Source organism: Chaetodon trifascialis, chromosome 2, assembly GCF_039877785.1.
Source record: "Chaetodon trifascialis isolate fChaTrf1 chromosome 2, fChaTrf1.hap1, whole genome shotgun sequence".
Lineage (NCBI taxonomy): Eukaryota > Metazoa > Chordata > Actinopteri > Chaetodontiformes > Chaetodontidae > Chaetodon > Chaetodon trifascialis.
The window spans coordinates 8,859,332-8,880,015 of record NC_092057.1 but is presented as its reverse complement, the minus strand read 5'-3'; the positions used below and the strand labels follow the sequence as shown (position 1 = coordinate 8,880,015).

Genomic DNA, 20,684 nt, shown 5'->3' with positions numbered 1-20,684 from the left:
AAATCTCATATGTCACTTTGGATAAAAGTGTCTGCCAAATGACAAATTGTAATTGTAATTGTTGTCCTCTCGTCTCTGGTCTCTTTAGATTATTGTGTCCCCTGTGTCTGTTGTCCTCGTGTCTCTGGTCTCTTTAGATCATTGTGTCCCCTGTGTCTGTTGTCCTCTTGTCTCTGGTCTCTTTAGATTATTGTGTCTCCTCATTCAAGTCTCAGCAGGATGTTCCTGTTGGAGTTGGTTGAGGTGGAGCTCATTTTAACTGTTTTGTGTTGGACTGAAACTAATGATTCTTTTCATTCTGGATCAATCTGCTGATCATTTTCTCCATTGATCAATCAATCGTTTGCTTTGGAAACATTTTGAAAATCATGAGAAATGTGGTCACAATGAGCCCAAAGTGACACCTTCACCATGTTTGTTTGGTCAAACCAACCGTCCAAAGCGCCACATTATTCCAAACACATTGAGATCATTGAGATCATTGAGAAGATGAGAAGATCAAACATCACATGATTCCACAGCAGAGATCAATGAAACCAGTCATTGTCTGTCAATCACTGACTGATGAATCCTTCCAGCTGTGTAAAGTGTTTGGTTGTTTAATTTCTAACTTTTTTGCAATCACGGTTATAAGTGAAGTACAAGTACCTCCAAACTGTACAAGTGGTACAAGTACCACACACACACACACACACACACACACACACACACACACACACACACACACACACACACAGTCGGTGAAGGTCTGAGAGTTCTTGTTGCTGATCGATGAAGACTATGTTTCAGAAAAAGAAGAAAAACCACAATCCAAAAATATTCCTTCACTAATAAAAGTTCAGTATTGAAAATGTTTCTTAGTAAAACTGTGTAGTGTGATTAGTAAAAAGTACTTTGATTTTTTTAAAGTGAAGGTACTCATTGTACAAAAACTGCTCCTGTGAGTGTTTTACTGTAGTATCTGTCTGAGGTCGAGGTGGTTTGAACTACTCTATGTACTGCATGGTAGTCCTATCTGTAACAATACTTCATACTTTATGTTCTGGACCTGTGTAGTAACTCCAGCTGTCAGACAAATACAGTGTAGTAGAAGAAATACTCAAAAGTAAGGTAAGACTTTATTGATCCCACACTGCAGAAATTAAGTCGTTACAGCCAGCAAGTATTACAAAAGTAAAGTACAAATACTTCTAAACTGTACTGAATCCATCCATCCATCCATCCATCCATCCATCCATCCATTTTCTATACTGCGTATCCCTTTTGGGGTTGCGGGGGGTGCTGGAGCCTATCCCAGCCGTCAACGGGCAAGAGGCGGGGTACACACTGGACCGGCTGCCAGTCGATCGCAGATCAGAATTAACAGTATTGATATATTCTAATCATTACTCATCAGTAGATATCAGTGGTTGCAGTCTACAGATCGGCCACATGGAGGCACCTCAACACTCAGTTCTCTGCTCCCACAGCTTCACACAAACTTTCCAGGAGTCCCTGGAAGACATTCAGAGACCCCCTGAAACATTACTGGAAGCTCCTGGAGGGCCTCTGGAAACTTCCAGGATGTCTTTTAAAGTTTTCTCGGACACCTGAAAAGGACATGTCCTTGAATCATTTCCAAAGACTAGAATGTGGATCCTCCTGAAGACCATTTTAAAACTCTCATTATCTCTGTATGGACACAAGAAACCACTAAAGACCCCCAACATCCCCTCAAGACTCCCAGGATCACTGGAACTGGATCCTGGATCCTCCCAGGATCACTGGAACCCTGGAATGAACCAGCAGAACCAGGAAGAAGTGAAAAACTGCACAATATAAATGTTACTGTCAACGGTTGGTTCAGCTTTAGTTCAGTCTGGTTTAGATTTACACACACACACACACACACACACACACACACACACACACACACACACACACACACACACACACACACACAGCTGTCAGTATAATGTTGAACAGGCTTCTAACATTCTGACGACATGATGTGGAAACACTGATGCTGGATCCACTGAGGCTGGTTAGGTAACAGCACACACACACACACACACACACACACACACACACACACACACACACACACACACACACACACACACACACACACACAGTGTTGTAGTGTTGCTTGGTAACCAGCAGTGTATCATTACATCACAGGTGGACTTGATGCAAACAGGAAACAGGACACAGCTGTTTGGAGTTTGTCTCCACATTTACTGGATCTCTGCACAAGTTTCATCCCTTTTGACAGAAAAAGTACCTTTACTGTAGTTTAAGGAGTAATGTAAAAAGTATTATTAGAAAAATGCACTTAAAGTATCAAAAGTAGAAGCAGTCATTGTGCAGAGACCATGTCAGTGCTTTATTATATATTGGTGGTTTATTACTTCTGATGTATTGAAGTATAAGCAGTACTTTAGTGTTGTAGCTATCACTAACTACTTCTCATAGTGTTTCATCTTCTACTTTGTAAAGGTATTGAATCATTTGGATGTCAGATCTTAAAGGTGGGGCACACCTGTTGTCCTCCAGCTTAACTGATAGCTCCATTGTTCTCATCACAGCTCCACCCAGCTTCCACCTGACTAGAGGTCTGCTCAGCCTCACTTGTGTCGGGGTGGAGGGACTTCCTCCTGTAAAGTACGAATTCACTGATCACAGTTATGAGCTCTGGAAGTGCGCTAACATTTAACAGCGTTTCAGATCACCAACATGGAGCATTTTTTAAGAACACTTTCTAAAGTTCAGATTTTCCAAAACTCCAGTGTCTGTGTAATTGTGTCCATGTAAAAACGGAGCGTCCTGGCATCCTGCAAAATGAATCCATTCAACGGGTTCTTACCACATACTACTATGAGAAACAGTATTACTATGTAGTACATGCTGCATACGGCATTCACCGTTAGGATGTAGCTGACTGTACCTTTAAACAGCTTGGAAAAATTCCAGAAAATGATGTCATGGCTTTAGAAGCTTTGTATTTTAAGATAAGATAAGACAAACATAAAACAACTGTGCATATGAACATTTGAACAGATTATGAAAAAATTGCCTCTTTGCTCGACTTCAGAGGAAAATCAAACAAAATCAGCCAAGAGCTCAGAAAAACCTTGTGGACCTCCACAAGCCCAGCCGTGAAGCTCTGGAAGGCAGCACCATGTTAACTTGCTGCAGGAGGGACTGCTGAAAATGATGTGGTTGTATAGAAGCAACATCTCAACCCATCAGCCACTAAGCTTGGCTCTTCCAAAAAGACTGTGACCCCAAGCGAAATGGTTTCAGGACAACAAAGTGAAGTGTCTGCAAACCTCTGACCTGCTGAGATAAACCTTTGTCTCTTCTGTGAGTCTGACATCTCGCCCTCATAAACTGAAGTGTTGGTCTGAACTGACCTCAGATGTTTTCAGGATTATATGTCGGGAGCTGTGACAAACCGACTGTCAATGTCTTTGGCTAAGGTGTCCGAAATCGTCACTCTCAGCTGTGAACAGAAGGAATTGAAATGAAATTCTGAACACACCGCAATTATTAATTACTGCTGGCCACTCCGAATCAAGCGATTCAGTGCTCATAGGCTTCTAACACACAGTTTAAAGTGATGAATATAATAAATGGCTTCAATGTGAAGATGGAACATAACTTAAGTATGAATATAGATACCCCAAAATTTAGATTTCATCAATATAAATTTAGATATTTTTTATCATAAACTGCATGTTTTGGAGAACACCTAGATGTACCAACAGAGAAAATACTCTGTAATCTTGTTCTCAGTCTTTACTGAACTTGGACCAGTTTAAGGCTTCATGCTGTGCTCTTATTAAATATTCAGGCAGAAAAAAACCTTGTCCCTCAGCGTGTTCAGACGTCTACTCAAAGCCAGCAGCACGTTCAGTGATTTTGACCGCTGGAGGTAAAAGTTCAGATTGTTCCTTTCAGAAGAGACCAGAACCACGAAGGACTGGACGAGGTTCACGAGCAGCTCTCAGTTCACTCTGGGTCTGTCTATGTTCTACATCTACGGAGAGATCAAACTGAGGCAGGTGGTCTGAAGCTCTTTATTCTGCTTCATCCTCATGACGTGGACCATCGTTCAGCATGCTTTTCTGTGAATAAACAGCCGTGTGTACCTGGTCAGCATCACCATGGTAACCTGTGCCAACCAACCTCAACTCTCCAATGTTTGCAATAATTACAGTAATTATAACACTGATCACATAACATGTCCTGGACATGCATCAAGAAGATAAAGAGGACAAAATTTTAATAGTTAATGTGAACAGTTTCAGTTTGGGGTGGTGGGATACTTCACCTCATTCTATGAACAAAACCTCACACACTCACTGAGCGTACTCAGTATGTTAGCGTGGTTAGCTGTTTACACAGAGGAGTCAACTGTCACAGGGGTCAGAGGTCAAACAGACTTCAAAACATGAAGGCAGGAAACTGAGTGAAGAACAGAGTTTAGTCACTGAAACAAAGTCATGTTGTAGAATCACACGTTTTATTGTGTCTGTGACTAAAAGAACGTGAAACAGCAAAAACACACCTGGACTCTCTAAAGTCACCTGTCGCATCTGTCAGCTGGCACTGACGCCCATCAACACTTTGACCTCATGAAAATACAGCTGCTGCTCTGACAGCGGAGGAGACATAAGGACATCCCTGCAGAGCTGAAACCTGACTGGACCAAGTCCTCATGACATCATCAGCAGGTGAGTTCAGTGTGAGAAACCAGAAAAGAGGTGTCGGAGTTTCCTCTCATTGTTTCTATCTGATGGACAGAATCCACATGAAAATTAATATACTTTCACGATGAGTCCAAACCTTAATGTGAGATGTTTCTGATTAGATTCTGACCAACGAGGATGAACCATGTGGACAATCTAATCAGAGATCTACAATTTAATTTAGCCTCTAGAATGTGAATTGCAGAGATTTAGATTTCCATTTGAATTCTGACCCGTTAAAGATGTCGTTGATGTAGTTTTGTCATAATCTCAATCGATCTTAAATGATTTAATTGTTATCTTTTTGGATATCTCAAACTAAGACATTATTTCAGCTGCGTCAGTAGCTTCCTCTCATCGTCTCATCTGAATTTCATCTGTTGCTAAACTCTTGAAATGAAACGTGGAAATGAGGCTTAAAGGTTTGAAGTCAGGTGTTTTGATCTGGAGCCATTTTTCTGGAAAACGCACGATTTTATAGCAAAGACGGACAAAACAGTTACTCAAATCAGACATGTTAAAAGAAACATATTAATGTTTAGGTCCTTGAAAGTGTCCTTGAAAGCGTCCTTGGAACAGATTTTAGAAAGCATAAGGTCCAACGATGATGGTGAGGCGGAGCAGGGAGCTGGATCGATAACTAAGAGCCGAGTTCTGCGTCACCATCTCCAGGTCCAGGACATGCTCTCTGGGACCAATCAGAGGACGTGTCATCACGAGCATGGCGCTGACATTACTGGATCGCTGCAACAAGAACAACCAATCAACATCAAGACATCCAAAAAAGAGATGACATGACATGAGATCATAGATTTGATTGAATATGAACTAATATTAAGGTCATTCTCGTCCAGAAGTTCATGTCTAATGCAACACGCAGGAAGAGACTCAAGGTTAAAGGCTGCGAGGGCAGCATCGCAACGTAACCACGACAGAAATATCTGCTGACCTTTTCACAACAAAGACAAGACTGAAGTAAATAAATGAACCTCCGAAAAGTCTAACAATGAAGAAAAGTTTTACAGTCTTCATCAACAAATCAAGCCGAACATAATGTGAAAGAGGTAGAAATGAACAAGTGAACTTAATGTTTAATTCAAAGCGACAGATTGTAGCTCCTGATTGGTCTAACAGTTTCTTCCAGCAGCCAATAGTATCTGTTGGTCAGAAGTCTTCTGATCTGCTGCTCTGTGGTTAAGAAGCATCTGACGCTCAGCGACGTCGTGTCAGTTATCTGATGATCTCTGGACTAAACTCATGGACAAGCCACCGAGCCGAACATTAGATTTACAGGAGAGTCATTCAGACACAATAAGAGGAAATAAATGAGGAAAGATTATTTGGAATAAAAAGGGGAGTGAAGGATATTTAGATGAATTTAGACTGAGATTAAGTGAGGAGAGTTGAGAAGAAAATGGGACGAGATTACACGACACGAGAATGAAATAAGCCGCCAATGGTCGAGATTAAATACAATTAAATGTCGTTAAGTGTGATTAGACGGGATGAGCCAATGAGAAGAGATCAGAAGACACCACATAAAACGTTGTGATGAGGTTACACTCACTAAGATGAGCTGTGATGAGATGAGTTTCACTGACATCCAATCAGAGTAAAGGAAGATTGCGGCTCACCCTGAGGAAGAACTGTCCCTCCTCGTTGCCGGCTTTGATCCTGAACGTGTTGTGCATGTTGGGGAAGACGCTGGTGGCCTGAATCTGGAAGATGTCCGCCGGCACAGAGCGCTCCGATGTGATGCTCATGTACTTATAGACGATGGAGGGAGGAAGTCCTCTGCATGCGCTCGGAGACTGACAGCTGCAGCGCCTGAGGACATATCAGTTAGTGATGATTCGGCAGGACAGTCCACAATGAGCTGAGACAGAACTGCACTGTCTGTCCAGATACTGCAGACACAGGGTCACAACTTTCAGAGCCCAAGAGAGCACTGCGATCACAGGTTGACCTTTTCTAATCAAACATTTTTCATTGGTTCTGTGGGGTCACCTGGTTCCTGGTTGTTGTCATGCTGGTAATTTTCTGTTTGTTGCTATATGTTAGCAAGTGGCTGCTATGGTGTCAATTAGTTAGGTTGCTATGTCATGAAGCGGTGAGTCCAGCAGCCATGTTGCAGCGTTTGTTCCCAATAGAGAAAGTCATGAAGCATTCATGGCGAAACCCTTTTCTAACATGCTGGACAGCCGATAGAACACTGCAGCATTTCTCCCCTGAGAGGACGTCTCAGAGGACACTTCATCACGCTTTGTCTACTACAGGGGACTCCAACAGTGTTTTTTTTTTGTTTTTTTTTTTCAAACATGGGGGTGAACCTGATCAGGAGATCACAATGCTGAAGGTCTAAACAAACAGGAAACTTTGAAGATACTGTAAAGTGCTGAACATCATCTACACACTTTATTCTCCCAAAGAGTTCTCAATCTGAAACCCTCAAACCCTTCATCACAGTCTTCCAGGTGTGTAAAGAAGCCTGTGTTAGTCTCACCCCTCTCCGGTCTGTACGTAGGGATCCTGGCAGGGGTTTCTGGGATAGCACCGGTAACCTCCAAAGTAGTTCCAGCACACCTGATTCTCACTGCAGTTTGGTCCGGTTTCACACTCGTTAACATCTGTGAACAGAGCCAGAAAGTGTACATCAGAACCAGAACTTCTGCTCTGGTTCTCCATCAGATCATTTCAGAGAAGCGGGTCTGATCACGTCACTTCTGCAGGAGCATGAACTGTTCCTTTAAAATCATGTTGAGTAAGGAAATCAGGAAGCCATCAAATCAACCAGGAGCAGCTGATGCAAGAATGAACGTCCACTCTTAAATCTCACATGTGAACCTGTCCCTGAAGACAACATCAGCCTCTGTAGTTAACTCCCTGATAATCAAATTGTTGACATTGACAGTGATGGATTATCTGTCTGCAGGTGAGATGGTCCCACCTGTTACCAGGTTCTTCAAATTTAGTTTACTGTGTTCAGAATCAGAATCAGCTTTAGAGGGTTTTCACATACAGCTATGAAAATATAAAAGAAAAATAAAAGCAAGTAACTCTTAAGTTATGAGGCAGACATACAAAACAGAAAACTGACAATAAAACAGGAAAAAAATGACGGATGTGCAGACATGTGGTCCGTGGTTTTTGGGGGACAGGGATGATGGTGGAGGTCTTGAAGCAGGCTGGTAGGTGGTATGTCTCCAGGAGTCACGGGGATGGGGTCAGGACTGTCCCATTGTCTTTCAAGGTTTATCGTTGGTGGTCTGCCTGAGCCTCTTCCAGACAGAAGCAGGGTTGTTTGTTGATATTGGTGTGTAGTTTCTCAGACTCCAGACTGTTAGTAGCAGTCCTGAAAACATCCCAGTCAGTCCAGTCCAAGCAGGCCTGAAGATCCTCCACAGCTTCACTGTTCACTGATGTCCTCACAACAGGTTTACAGGCTTTAATGTCTCAGACTCAGGTGGACCAGGACGTGGTCAGAGTGACCCAGTGCAGCATGGGGGACGGACTGACAGACACCGTCTATTGTCTTTGGTGGGACGTTGAACAAACTGTCTGTGTTTGGGGGGTTTGCGGCTGAGGTTAGCTTGATGAGCTGATGAGACGAGAGCAGTAGGAAATAAATCCACTGGATTTGTTCCTCTAATGAGCTCCAGGTACCACTGCAGACACCTGAATTTAGGAACACACCAACACACCGAGGCAGCCGTCCACAGCGCCTCCTTGAGGACAGAACAGTGTTTGAGGACTTCAGTCTGCTCTGATGATGCAAACAGACTCTGCAGCTTCACCTACACTGAAAACCATTAAACTGACAACGGGTCACATGTTATCAACAGGAAGAGAGTGTGTATGCATGTGTGTGTGTGTTTAAATATGTGTGTCAGGCTGGGGGCATGTACCTTGGCACATGCGTGTTCCCTGCAGCTGGTACCCTTCAGGACAGACACAGCTGTAGGAGCCAGGTTGGTTGACGCACTGCCACTGACACATGTATGAGGACAGCAGGCACTCGTCCACATCTGATGAACAACAGACAAACAACAGACAACAACAGCATTCATAAAGGTTAGTGTCACATCCACGGACACAGGGTGAGGGGCTCAGCAATGCATTATGTTCATGAGGGTCCTCACGAGTGTACAAGTACAAACGTGTCTATGTTTGTGTAAATACATGTACTTCTTGCACATATTTTTTTTATAGCTCTGGCTCTCTGAAGAACTGCTGTTAATACTTGAACCACAGCTCCACAGCTTCAAAGGGCTGTTTGAAAGTTCAGACTTGGTTTTAAGGGTCAGGTTAGAATGAGGTTTTGTTTGAGGTTAAAGGTTGAGGTTAGTTATTTAGTTGTGGAGGTTAAAGTTGGGGCAAAGGGCTGCTCAACGCATGATGTCAATGAAGGCCCTCACAAGTATAGAAGTACGTGTGTGTGTGTGTGTGTGTGTGTGTGTGTGTGTGTGTGTGTGTGTGTGTGTGTGTGTGTGTGTGCATGCGTGTGTGCGCGCTCTCAGACCCTGGCAGCTCAGCTGGTCTGGAGTCAGCTCGTAACCCTGTTCACACTGACACATGAAGGAGCCCGGCAGGTTGTAGCACAGGTGTTGGCAGGGGCTGCTGGGAACGCACTCATTCACGTCTGGAACAAGCATCAAAAATATGTTATTCCACCTTAACCTAAGTTCAACTTAGACACACAAATCAGTCCACCTTACACTTATTAATTTGAGCCGACTTTAAACATCAGTCCAACTGAACATCAGAGTGGCAGCACGATCAAAACGTGTCTGACTGCTTTCCTCCAGAGGTCCAGTTTTTTTTACTGTTAAAGTGCTGTAATTGTAGATTTTTCTGTATTTATTGACAATGTTAGCTGACGACAGTGTCTGTCATCTGTTCTGTTGTTGGGACGTGAGCATAGCCTCTGTGACAGTAACTAAATTTCATATCCTTGCCAATGTACCCTATAAGCTAATATTAGAGCTAGCCTTAGCTAACATGACAACTGCCCAGCAACCGTAGCTAATCTGACTTATCCATGACAAAAATTTGGAGCCGACCAGCCAATTACACTGGACTTATACGATTCTTACACATTTTACTTTCTCTACTTGTTTGTGATTGCTCTTAAATGTCGTTTGTTGCTCTCTAGCTGCTCCCCAGTTGCTTTAGTTGCTCTGGAGTTGTTCTTCATACTGTGTAGTTTCTGCAATTACTTTGTAGTTATTTTTCAGTTGCTCTGTAGTTAATGCAGCACTCTGTAGTTACTTTGTGCTTGGTGTTAATCTACAGCACAGCGTGGCTCAAGTTTAGGCTGTCTTCCACTTTGTCGATGAAGAGTCCATCATGGTACGTTTGTTTTGACATGATGTCGTGCTGTAACTGGCTGTCCAGTAGATGGCAGTATAAACATGCATGTTAGTGTTAGTGTTAGCATTGTTCTCTCACCTCTGCAGTAGTTGAACTCATCTGGGGTGAATCCAATTGGACACTGGACGGAGGTCAGCCTGGTCTGGCCACTGACCTGGTCAGTGCCTCGGACGCTGCCCTGGTTGCTGGTGGTCTGGTGGTTGCCACGGTGACTGGGCACCACGGGCAGGTGGATGAAGTGTGGAGGGGGGGGCCGGGTCGTGGTGGTGGGGTCCTCCTCTCCATTACTGATGATGATCTGGGCGTTCTGTGGCAGACAGAAGTATCCACCGTAGTGGTTGATGCAGCTCATTCCTCCTTTGCAGGCATCTGGCAGCGTCTCGCACTCATTGATGTCTGGGTAATGTAGTCCAACAACATTTAGCAACATTAGCAACATTTTACAGCTTTTAGAAGCTTTAACAGAGTTTAAAAAGATCTGATGGAGTTGAAGTTTCTTTCTGACTTATTTGTCTCTAAAATCATTTTGATGTTTTTCTCTGTTCTGGTTCTTTTATTGATTGTTATTGATCTAAAATCAGTGATCAGTGTTGTACAACTGTGTTGACTCGTCTGTAGTCATGGAAACACTAAGTATGATGCGGCTCTCACCTTTACATTCTTGTTCTTCCGTGTTGAACTCATAGCCCTCTGTACACTGTCAGAGAAAATCAGGTTATTGATCCGTCAGTTCTCGATCAGGTGACTTTGATCTAACAAATGAAGTGGAGCTGGACTCATCTGACACACACATCATCATCACAATCACCAGAGTTTCTACGACAGAAGCTGCTGATATGACTCCTTCAGACATATTTACGTGTTCAGAGTTCACGACTGTACCTTCATATTCATGTGTAAGTTATTTACAGGCTCAAATATTTGACCTGAAACGATAAACTTGCTAACTTCTTGGATTTTTGGTTCCTGCCTTCTTTCTGTTGGATTGTTTGCCTGTTTGGACCTCCACCTTTGGATTTGACCTCGTCATCCTGTGAGCTTCTGTAGGCTGAGGTCAACTAGGTGCAGGACTATGACACACAGCTGGGGGGCACAGGCCTTGAGCACCCTTGGGGTGATGCCGTTGGGACCGGCTACCTTTGCCAGGTGCAGTCGACTCGGTCCCCTCTTCACCTGGTCAGCAGAGATGGTCCTTGGATGGGAGGGGCTGTTGCTGCTCTGTGGCTGCTGGACAGAGCGGTCAATGTAAAGCTGTGTGCAGGACCTGTTGAAGCTTGTTGGCTGTGCTGATGTTCCCGTCAACAGTCCAACATCTGGGCTCGTACCCAGTGATGGTCTTCATGCCTCTCCAGACCTCTCTGGTGTCACTCTGCTCCAGTTTCCTCCCACAGACCTCTTTACCATGTCTGATCTTCACTGACAGCTGTTCCTGGACCCTCTTTCCTGCCTCTCTGTCCCCAGCCTGTTCTCATTCAGGCTGGGGACAGTGGTGGGAGAGAGGGTCCAAAATATTTATTTAGTGTATTTTCATTATGTTTTGTCGATAATACTGCATTTTTACCGAAGGTTTTCAATCCATGACTTTTTTTTTTACCTGCAATGTATTTTTATACTATTGCAAACACTGGTGAGAAGTTTTTGTGCGTTTCGATGAATTATTTTGTGTCCTGTTCAGTCCAGTGAAACTTACTGAGTAGGTTACAGGTTCATCCACCTGCTGAGCCGAAGCCATGATGATCAGAAGACTCAGATAGAAGAAAACGTACGGCATCTTCATCCTGCTGAAGATAAAACACACAAACTGAGCTCAGATACAGACAGCGACAGACACCGTGGAATATTTCAACTCCTTCTTCATGCAGCTTCAATCAAAAGCCTGTTCAGTTGTGTTGAGTCAGAGGTTAAACTCTTTATAAAAACAGAGGGTGGGGTCGTTCATGCATGAGTCACCGTGATTCAATGCATGAAGTCATGAAGGCTGCATCATGAATCCCTGTTTCCTGATCACGATTGATCGCTGAGAGTTTTCTCTTGAATGTCTCAAAGCAGACCTTCAGTTTTTCTGTTCAGGTCTTCAAGTCATCTGTCCAGACCTGAAGATGAAGCTGAACGCACCGTGAATAACTTCATATCACCTGTATGTGAGCTGCTGGATATTATATCATTCATATAATATAACAGAACTCATGCCACTTGCAGTACTTGCATGTATTTATATTTTGGATATTTTGACTATTTGCACTTCTGGTTAGATGCTAATCTGCGTTTCGTTGTCTCTGTGCTAATGTGACAATAAAGTTGAATCTAATCTAAGTCAAATGTTTAGAGGAAGTCACTCATTCATGATTTCTGAACGTTTTTCTGTTGATCAGCTGCTGAACGTCCTCTGAGCCCAAAGATGTTCTCAGTCAGCGAAGTCACTTAATGTCAAGAATTAACACTTAACAGAGGAGCAGTGAAAGACACTCACAGGCACCGCCCACATCAGATCACATGACACCACCTGAGGACACAGTGTGTGTGTGTGTGTGTGTGTGTGTGTGTGTGTGTGTGTGTGTGTGTGTGTGGTGTGTGTGTGTGTTCATGCTTCAGCATAAGTCAACAGTTTGTGAAAAACTGGCTGTTAATATATCAGGAGTCTGATCTACCCAGTCGACCAAACGATTAATTGATCAATCAAGATATTATTGGCGGCTGCACGGTGGTGCAGCAGGTAGTGCGCGTGCCTCACAGCAAGAAGGTTGCCGGTTCGATCCCCGGGTCAGGCGGGGCCTTTCTGTGTGAAGTTTGCATGTTCATCCCGTGCATGCGTGGGTTCTCTCCGGGTACTCCGGCTTCCTCCCACAGACCAAAAACATGCTCATTAGGTTAATTGATGACTCTAAAATTGTCCGTAGGTGTGAGTGTGAGTGTGAATGGTTGTTTGTCCTTGCATGTGGCCCTGCAATCGGCTGGCGACCGGTTCAGGGTGTACCCCGCCTCTCGCCCATTGTAGCTGGGATAGGCTCCAGCCCCCCGCAACCCCGAAAGGGATAGGCGGTATAGATAATGGATGGATGGAAGATATTATTGGCTTTTTAAAAAAAATTCAGTTAATTTTCAAGGCAGGTTTATCTTTACAGCAGCTGTCAACAAGACAATTCAAAGTGTGATATAGAAGACAGGAAACTCAGCATAAGGACATAAAAATCATATTTTACACAATAAAAATATGATAAAATACAATAAAACTGATTAACGGGAGAATTTTCACCGTTAATCAAATTTTCTTCATCATGAATCTATGATGAGTCTCGCGGCGTCTTCACTGCAGATTATTTGTGTTTGTATCTGAACACCAGTTTGACTAAAACACTGAGTAGTCAGAGCTTTACTGAAGTGAAAGTATAAATACCACGCTGTACAAATACTCCATTACAAGTCAAAGTTTTACTGCGGTAAAAGTATGTGAGTATAATCATGAAAATGTACTTCAAGTATTAAGGTAAAAGTACTGAGTGTAGTAAAGTGTCTCCTGTGTCTGTTGTCCTCTTGTCTCTGGTCTTTTAAGATCATGGTGTCTCCTCATTCATGTCTCAGCAGGATGTTCCTGTTGGAGTTGGTTGAGGTGGAGCTCATTTTAACTGTTTTGTGTTGGACTGAAACTAATGATTCTTTTCATTCTGGATCAATCTGCTGATCATTTTCTCCATCGATCGATCGCTTGCTTTGGAAACATTGTGAAAATCGTGAGAATGTGGTCACAATAAGCCCAAAGTGACACCTTCACTATGTTTGTTTGGTCCAACCAACAGTCCAAAGCTCCACATTATTCCAAATACATTCAGATCATTGAGATCATTGAGAAGATGAGAAGATCAAACATCACATGACTCCACAGCAGAGATCAATGAAACCATTAAAACAACAGATGATCAATCATTGTCTGTCAATCACTGATTGATGAATCATTCAGCTGTATAAACTGTTGGATCTCTTAATCCTTGATCAAAACATTTCTTCTTTCATAAACTTCACGTTTTCTGTTCAAAAGTCTGAAGAAACTGAAACTGTCAGAGTTTAAAGCTGAACATTAAACCTGCAGCTACGGACTGAACACCGACCTGCGCTCAGTCACAGATGCAGCCCAGCGGACCGCAGTCCACCACGGACTGATCTGCAGCAGGATCATTCACCACAGAGGTGACTGACGGTGTGACGTCACACTGAAGCGGTCTTACCTGGTCTCTCCTCTGTCGGACTCCGCCTGAAGGTGTGTTTGATTCGGAGGAGCAGGAAGCGGACAGGCGGGCGGTTTTCGTGTTGCAGCCGCTCAGGAGGCTCTCTGCGCCGGCGGCCGCAGACTGGGGCGGAACGACGCGGTGCGGAGCCGTGCCGCCCCCTGCCGCTCCCTGCAGGACACTGCAGCCTGGGGGCGACCAGAACCTGTCCCCTGCAGAGACAGAAACGCGTCTCACTGACTTACAGTCAAACTTCGGGTTTGTGTCACGTGAAGATGTTGAACATTTATTATTATTTTTATTATAATAATTAGTAAGAGAAGACGTCCCTTCCAGATCACAGCCTGCACAGAAACCATGGCGCCTCTGAAGGGGACTTAGTTTATCCAGGTTTGGGGATGCTGCCTTCTTCATACGTCCGTGAGGGTTCTCATTCATCCAGGTCTTGGTAGTTTGGAAGTCCTGAATGGGTTCTTTCTAGTCCACGTTGTAGGAAACAGCATTCAGCTTTATCACAGCACTGACAACAACAGACGGTCTGTGAACATCCAGGTGTAAACAACAATAGTCATGTGACCTGACGGTCAGAGCTGTGGTGCACAGACTCATCCTCCTCTTCCTCCTCCTCCGCAGTAATCTGTGGGGTCAAAGGTCAGCTTCGGTGGAAACACAAACTTTGAGACATAAGATCAGCTGACAGCTAAGATCAGTTAATACACATCATCATCATCATTGTCATCATCATCATCGTCACCATCATCATCATCATCATCGTCGTCGTCATCATCATCGTCGTCATCATCATCATTGTCATCATCATCATTGTCATCATCGTTATCATCATCATCGTCGTCATCATCATCGTCATTGTCATTGTCATTGTCATTGTCATCGTCATCATTGTCATAATAAACATAAACATGTATGGTGCTTCCTCAAAGTACAACAACCATAAGACATCATCACTGTTTATTATTGATGTTGTTGTTGTTTGTTTGTTTGTTTGTTTGTTTGTTTGTTTGTTTGTTTGTTTGTTTGTTTGTTTGTTTATTGTTGTTGTTGTTTGTTGTTGTTGTGTCTGTTGTTTACCATCATGAGTGACTGACAGTCAGGAGGTTTCACGAACGATCAGGAGCAGCGAGGTCCTGATCACTATTAGCTTTTAATGAAGTTAGCTTCAGGTCAAAGATCAGATCCTTTACTCCAGTAAAACTAACAGTACTGCAGTAAAAATACAGTGTGAGAGTTAAACATCCTGAACTGAACTGTTGGTATTTCACTGCTCAGCTGCTCGACTGCTTCATGTAGTACTACTGAAGTATTACAGTAGTATTACTGTGATAATACTACATATTCCGAATGTTTTCCACGTAAACTCATCAGATCAACACGGTGGAGGAAGAAGCTCAGGTCGACATCAAAAGATTTACCTGCTGAGTGTGTGACATCATTACTCAATCAGCCAATCACTGCTCTGCTGGTTGCCCGCTGACTCCTGAGCTCCCCCCTGCTGCTCCTGGTCTGAGGTCAGTTCTTGACAGTGATCTGAAGCTGAACCAGGATCAGGAGTCTATATTTACACCAGATTAACAGCAGACTTCAGCGCAGCTCCGTGCGCCATTCTCTCCGCCATCATGTCCACCAGCAGCTCGGCCGCCGCAGGCCCCCCCTGGAGGAACCACAGCCTCATGCTGGGGGGGGGGCGAGACCCTCCTCTGTCTGACCAGGGCGAGACCATCATCGGAGTCTACCTGCTGCTGCTGGGTGGGTACACACACACACACACACACACACACACACACACACACACACACACACACACCACACTGCACGTGCGCGTGTGTCTGTGTGTCTGTGTGTGTGTTTGTGTGTCTGTGTCTCTGTGTGTCTGTCTGTGTCTCCATGTGTGTCTGTGTCTGTGTCTGTGTCTGTGTGTCTCTATGTGTGTCTGTGTCTCTATGTGTGTGTGTGTGTGTGTCTCTGTGTGTCTCTATGTGTGTCTGTGTCTCTATGTGTGTGCGCGCGCGCGTGTGTGTGTGTGCGCGCGCGCGCATGTGTGTGTGCGCGCGCGCGCATGTGTGTGTGCGCGTGTGTGTGTTCCTGACACTCGCCTTCCTCTGTCCTGCTCTCAGGTTGGTTGTCCTGGTTTGGAAACAGCATCGTCCTCTTCGTCCTCTACCGGCAGAGATCCACCCTGCAGCCCACCGACTACCTGACCTTTAACCTGGCTGTCTCTGACGCCAGCATCTCCGTGTTCGGCTACTCCAGAGGCATCATTGAGATATTTAACGTCTTCCAGGACAGCGGCTACCTCATCTCCTCCATCTGGACCTGCCAGGTACACCTGAGACTCACCTGAGAGGGGTCTGGGGAGGACTCTCCGTGTTGGAATGAAGGGCGCCGATCCGGACCTGAAGGAGGCGGAGTCTGACCCGGGTCACGCACCTGTAACCTGTCGTGTTTGTCTCCTGCAGGTGGACGGTTTCTTCACGCTGGTGTTTGGTCTGAGCAGCATCAACACACTGACGGTGATCAGCGTCACCCGCTACGTCAAAGGATGTCACCCGAGCAGAGGTCACAGTCCACACCTTCATGGTTACTGTTCTGTGTGCAGGCGCCTCATTGGTCAGATCTCAGAGCTTTATCACCGTCTTCACATCGACGCACATCAAGAATCTGGCCTGTTAGCTTGTGTTTGGTCAATAGAGGTCAAAGGTCAAAGGTTTCAGTGTTCTATCATTGTCATGGTGATGAGGGTGACTGATTTTTTTTTTTTATTCTAAACTCACTCAGTAGAACATTTTCAGTGTTTGGTGTCCGACAGTTTCTGGTAAAATAAACCTGTGTGAATTTAAATGTTGAAGTATACTTTTACCGTTTGGTCTAAATGTTTTTTAACAGCCTTCTCCACCTGCCAGTTGATTCATTCTGATGGAGAATACTAAAAATACTGAATTCAGTCTTTAAAATCGTTTGCTTGTAGCTTCCATTCAGAGTGACATGTGATGAAAACATTATTAATATTTGTGCTTCAGCTCGTCACATCAACAGGACCAGTGTGTCCATCTGTCTGCTGCTCATCTGGATCACAGCTGGATTCTGGTCTGGAGCACCGTTACTTGGCTGGGGAAGCTACACAGGCAAGAAACCATCCCCTGACCTCTGACCCCCACACATATATCTGTAACCCCTGACCTCAAACCTCCAACCTCTGACCCCTGACCTCTGACCTCTGACCTCTCTCCGGTCCCCTTCTCCAGATCGTGGGTATGGAACCTGTGAGATCGATTGGGCCAAAGCAACCTACTCAAGTGTCTACAGGTCCTACATCATCTCCATCTTCATCTTCTGCTTCTTCATCCCAGTGCTCATCATGCTCTTCTGCTACGTCTCCATCATCAACACGGTGAAGAGAGGCAACGCCCTTTCAGCAGAGGGTGACCTGACCGACCGCCAGAGGAAGATCGAGAGAGACGTCACCATCGTGAGTCTTCTCTACACACAGTTCCTTACTCGTGATGCTAATGCTATCACTAACAAACCCGCTACCATGAATACCAAGACTGAAGCTACAGTGGCAAAAGTTCAAAATTTCTATTACTGTGAAGATCTAAGTGAGTATAAGATGACCTGATTTCCAAATGGTACGAAGTTAAAGATGACACACGTCTTTAATATTTGAAGTGAGTTTACTTTATTTCCATTTTTCATCTCTTTGTAAATCAACCTCAGTGGAAAAGATCCTGAAGCTGAAGTTTGGGCTCCCTGCATGGTCAGTGCTTAGTAACAGCCCTTCAGCAGCTGTCCCAGCTCATTAAGGCTTTTTGGTTCCAGCTGAGACTCTTTCACTTGTTGTTTGGGGGATTTTCACCCAGTTTTGCTCTCAAAAGGCTTCTATTTCTGTCACATTCTTGGCTCATCCTTCACGTTCCACTCTTTGGTGGTCTGTCCACAGTTTGTCACTCACAAAGCATCAATAAAAAACTGCTCATATCAAAGTTCTGCGCTGAAGATGATGATGACCACGTCACGTCTGCCACAGTGAAGGGCCTGGAACTGAATATGTTCTTCTGTTCCCAGAGCAGCTCTGTCATCTTTAATTTCAGGCAGCAGGACTCAATGTAGACTTCTGGTTTTAGAGGATCAGGAGGTTTGAGGTTCCAGGTGAAGCTTCTCATGGGTTCAATAATCAATCGTCTCCTGCAGGTTTCCATAGTGATCTGTACGGCCTTCATCCTGGCGTGGTCTCCGTATGCTGTGGTGTCCATGTGGTCCGCCTGGGGCTTCCACGTGCCCAACCTCACCAGCATCTTCACCCGCCTCTTTGCTAAGTCCGCCAGCTTCTACAACCCTCTCATCTACTTCGGACTCAGTTCCAAGTTCCGCAAAGATGTGGTCATCCTGCTGCCGTGTGCCCGTGACGCCAAAGACACCGTCAAGCTGAAGCGTTTCAAGCCAAAGGCTGACGTCCACGGCCGACCCCCTGCAGGAGGTGGAGCTCGACTCAAAGTTCCTCTGAACTGGGCAGAGAAGAAATACTCACCCAGGAACCAGCCTAACCAGGTCCCCAGCCCAGACTCTGGGATGGGAAGTCCACCGTGCACGCCACCGCCCGTCAACAAGGAGGTGTTCTACATCGACATGCCCCGTCCCTCTGAGACCAGCCCTGAGTTTGAATGTGAGAGGCTTTGATGAACTCACCGGACCTCAAGGCAGAGCAGCGAGTGTCTGATGGAACGGACAGACTGACTTCTGATCAGTTCAGACAGATACCAGCAGGGGGCGATGATGCCACTGAACCATGATGCTAGAAGTAGAGGAGAAGAAGACGACATCACTGAGTTTCTGTAATAAGTGACAGACTGAAACACATCAGCTGACAGACTGACAGCAATCAGACCAAACTGTAAAGAAATGTGTGGATGAGCTGAGAGCGTCCACAGCTGAGGACATGTCCCCTGGTTTAGACCCTAAACTCTGTGATTGCAGACTGACTCAAGGTGGGTAAATAAGTCCACTGGCCCAAACACAAAGCAGAGCTGATGATAATACGAAGCTTCTTCTGCGAGTGCTTTTCTTAAGTCTTGATGATACACCGCACTTGGACACTCATCCTGTTTGGGACATTTAGACATTTAGACATTTAGCCAACAGTCCAACAGAGAAGTCCAGCTTCATACCCGAAACCTCGTCTCTGGTAGAAGTCCCACATGGATTACTTCTGATTAAGCCTCAGGCTTTCAGCCAACGCCACTGTAAACCAATCAGAGCAGCTGCTGCATCCAGCATGTTCTCATACCATTCGTCTCCAACATGTCTCTATAACCCATCTCCAACACGTCTCTAACACGTCTCCAACACGTCTCTATAACATGTCTCTGTAACACGTCTCTAACATCTCTAACATGTCTCTAACATGTTTCTAATACGTCTCTAACACCTCCAACACGTCTCCAAAACATCTTTAACACGTCTCTAACACATCTCTATAATGTATCTCCAACACGTCTCCAACATGTTACTGCCATGTTTCTGAACGTCCTTCACGTCATCAGTAAAATGATTTGATTTGGGCTCAGATGATCGTGGGTGTGTTTTCTAAAATGATTTGACCATCAAACCACTAAACCTGACACTCTGTGCAAAGCTGCATTCTCAATCCTTTAATCTGTGTTTTTCATCAGTTAAAAAGGGAAAATCTCTTGTGAAATAAGTTTGACAAAATGACAAATGACTGTGAACGGTTCACTTCTTGACTCCTGTCCCTGTCCCCGTCCCTGTCCCTGTGTGGACTGGTAGGTAGGCTGATGTATCGTAGAGGACATGGTAGAAATGGTTCTGTTGTCTGTTAAATGTGCTTTGTGATTTGGAAAGTAACCATCGTTTCTGAGACCTCAAACAGATTTGTGTTTTTTAAGTCCTCCATGTTAATGAAGAGGACCCCTGAAGACGTCGCTGTGTTTAACACATGTTTTGTCTGTTAAATTCAAAACACTTGAAACACTTTTCTACACCTGCATTTCTTACAGAGGATCACAAAATAATTTCCCAAATTGGGATCAATAAAGTCTAAGTGTAAGTGTAAGTGTGAGTCAGGTCAGTGAAGGAGATACGACCTGTTGGATTTGTTCTCGTCGCCTGACTCTGGAGAATTAATGTCAGTCCTTTGATGTCCAGTGAGGATCAGCTCTGGGATTCTGTGGTCCGGGTTGTATTGTCGGAATGATCCGGGGCCCGGTTCTTCCCAGGTGACGGTTTGATCTCTGATTGAACGAGAGGAGACTAAAAGTTTGCGGGTAATCAGACGCTCCGTGCTCTGATCATTGAACTTTAATTCAAATGTTTGTGGTCTCATTGAAAT

At 44.6% G+C, this 20,684-nt stretch overlaps 2 protein-coding genes across 3 annotated transcripts; one reads left to right on the top strand and one right to left on the bottom strand.

The window, feature by feature from the left end:
- Window positions 1–4,486: 4,486 nt before the first annotated feature.
- LOC139343280 (EGF-containing fibulin-like extracellular matrix protein 1) lies at window positions 4,487–14,476 on the bottom strand. Of its 2 annotated transcripts, none has more exons than XM_070980812.1 (9): window positions 14,324–14,476; window positions 11,794–11,884; window positions 10,755–10,800; window positions 10,182–10,499; window positions 9,253–9,372; window positions 8,639–8,758; window positions 7,237–7,360; window positions 6,368–6,560; window positions 4,487–5,477 (listed from the first exon to the last, which is right to left on the bottom strand). In XM_070980812.1, exons 2-9 carry the CDS (start codon window positions 11,878–11,880, stop codon window positions 5,316–5,318), a joined length of 1,170 nt encoding a protein of 389 aa, XP_070836913.1. In that variant the 5' UTR covers window positions 11,881–11,884; window positions 14,324–14,476; the 3' UTR covers window positions 4,487–5,315. The 2 variants fall into 2 exon arrangements, with proteins under 2 accessions (XP_070836913.1, XP_070836921.1); XM_070980820.1 differs by having other exon boundaries at window positions 4,488–5,477; window positions 11,818–11,884; window positions 14,324–14,443.
- A 1,457-nt stretch (window positions 14,477–15,933) lies between these two features.
- On the top strand, window positions 15,934–19,109 carry opn6a (opsin 6, group member a). The gene is made up of 6 exons (XM_070983806.1): window positions 15,934–16,087; window positions 16,456–16,661; window positions 16,798–16,897; window positions 17,359–17,463; window positions 17,584–17,807; window positions 18,530–19,109. Exons 1-6 carry the CDS (start codon window positions 15,958–15,960, stop codon window positions 19,013–19,015), a joined length of 1,251 nt encoding a protein of 416 aa, XP_070839907.1. The 5' UTR covers window positions 15,934–15,957; the 3' UTR covers window positions 19,016–19,109.
- The last annotated feature ends 1,575 nt before the right edge of the window (window positions 19,110–20,684 follow it).

Excerpts from the sequence above, each read along its gene's own strand:
- opn6a (XM_070983806.1), top strand. The coding sequence starts at position 15,958 with ATGTCCACCAGCAGCTCGGCCGCCGCAGGCCCCCCCTGGAGGAACCAC. Across the intron at positions 16,088-16,455 it reads AGTCTACCTGCTGCTGCTGG|GTTGGTTGTCCTGGTTTGGA; the intron begins GTGGGTACACAC and ends TCCTGCTCTCAG. Across the intron at positions 17,464-17,583 it reads TGGCTGGGGAAGCTACACAG|ATCGTGGGTATGGAACCTGT; the intron begins GCAAGAAACCAT and ends CCCCTTCTCCAG.
- LOC139343280 (XM_070980812.1), bottom strand. The coding sequence starts at position 11,880 with ATGAAGATGCCGTACGTTTTCTTCTATCTGAGTCTTCTGATCATCATG. Across the intron at positions 9,373-10,181 it reads TGAGTTCAACTACTGCAGAG|ACGTGAATGAGTGCGTTCCC; the intron begins GTGAGAGAACAA and ends TGCTTGTTCCAG. Across the intron at positions 5,478-6,367 it reads AGGGACAGTTCTTCCTCAGG|CGATCCAGTAATGTCAGCGC; the intron begins GTGAGCCGCAAT and ends TTCTTGTTGCAG.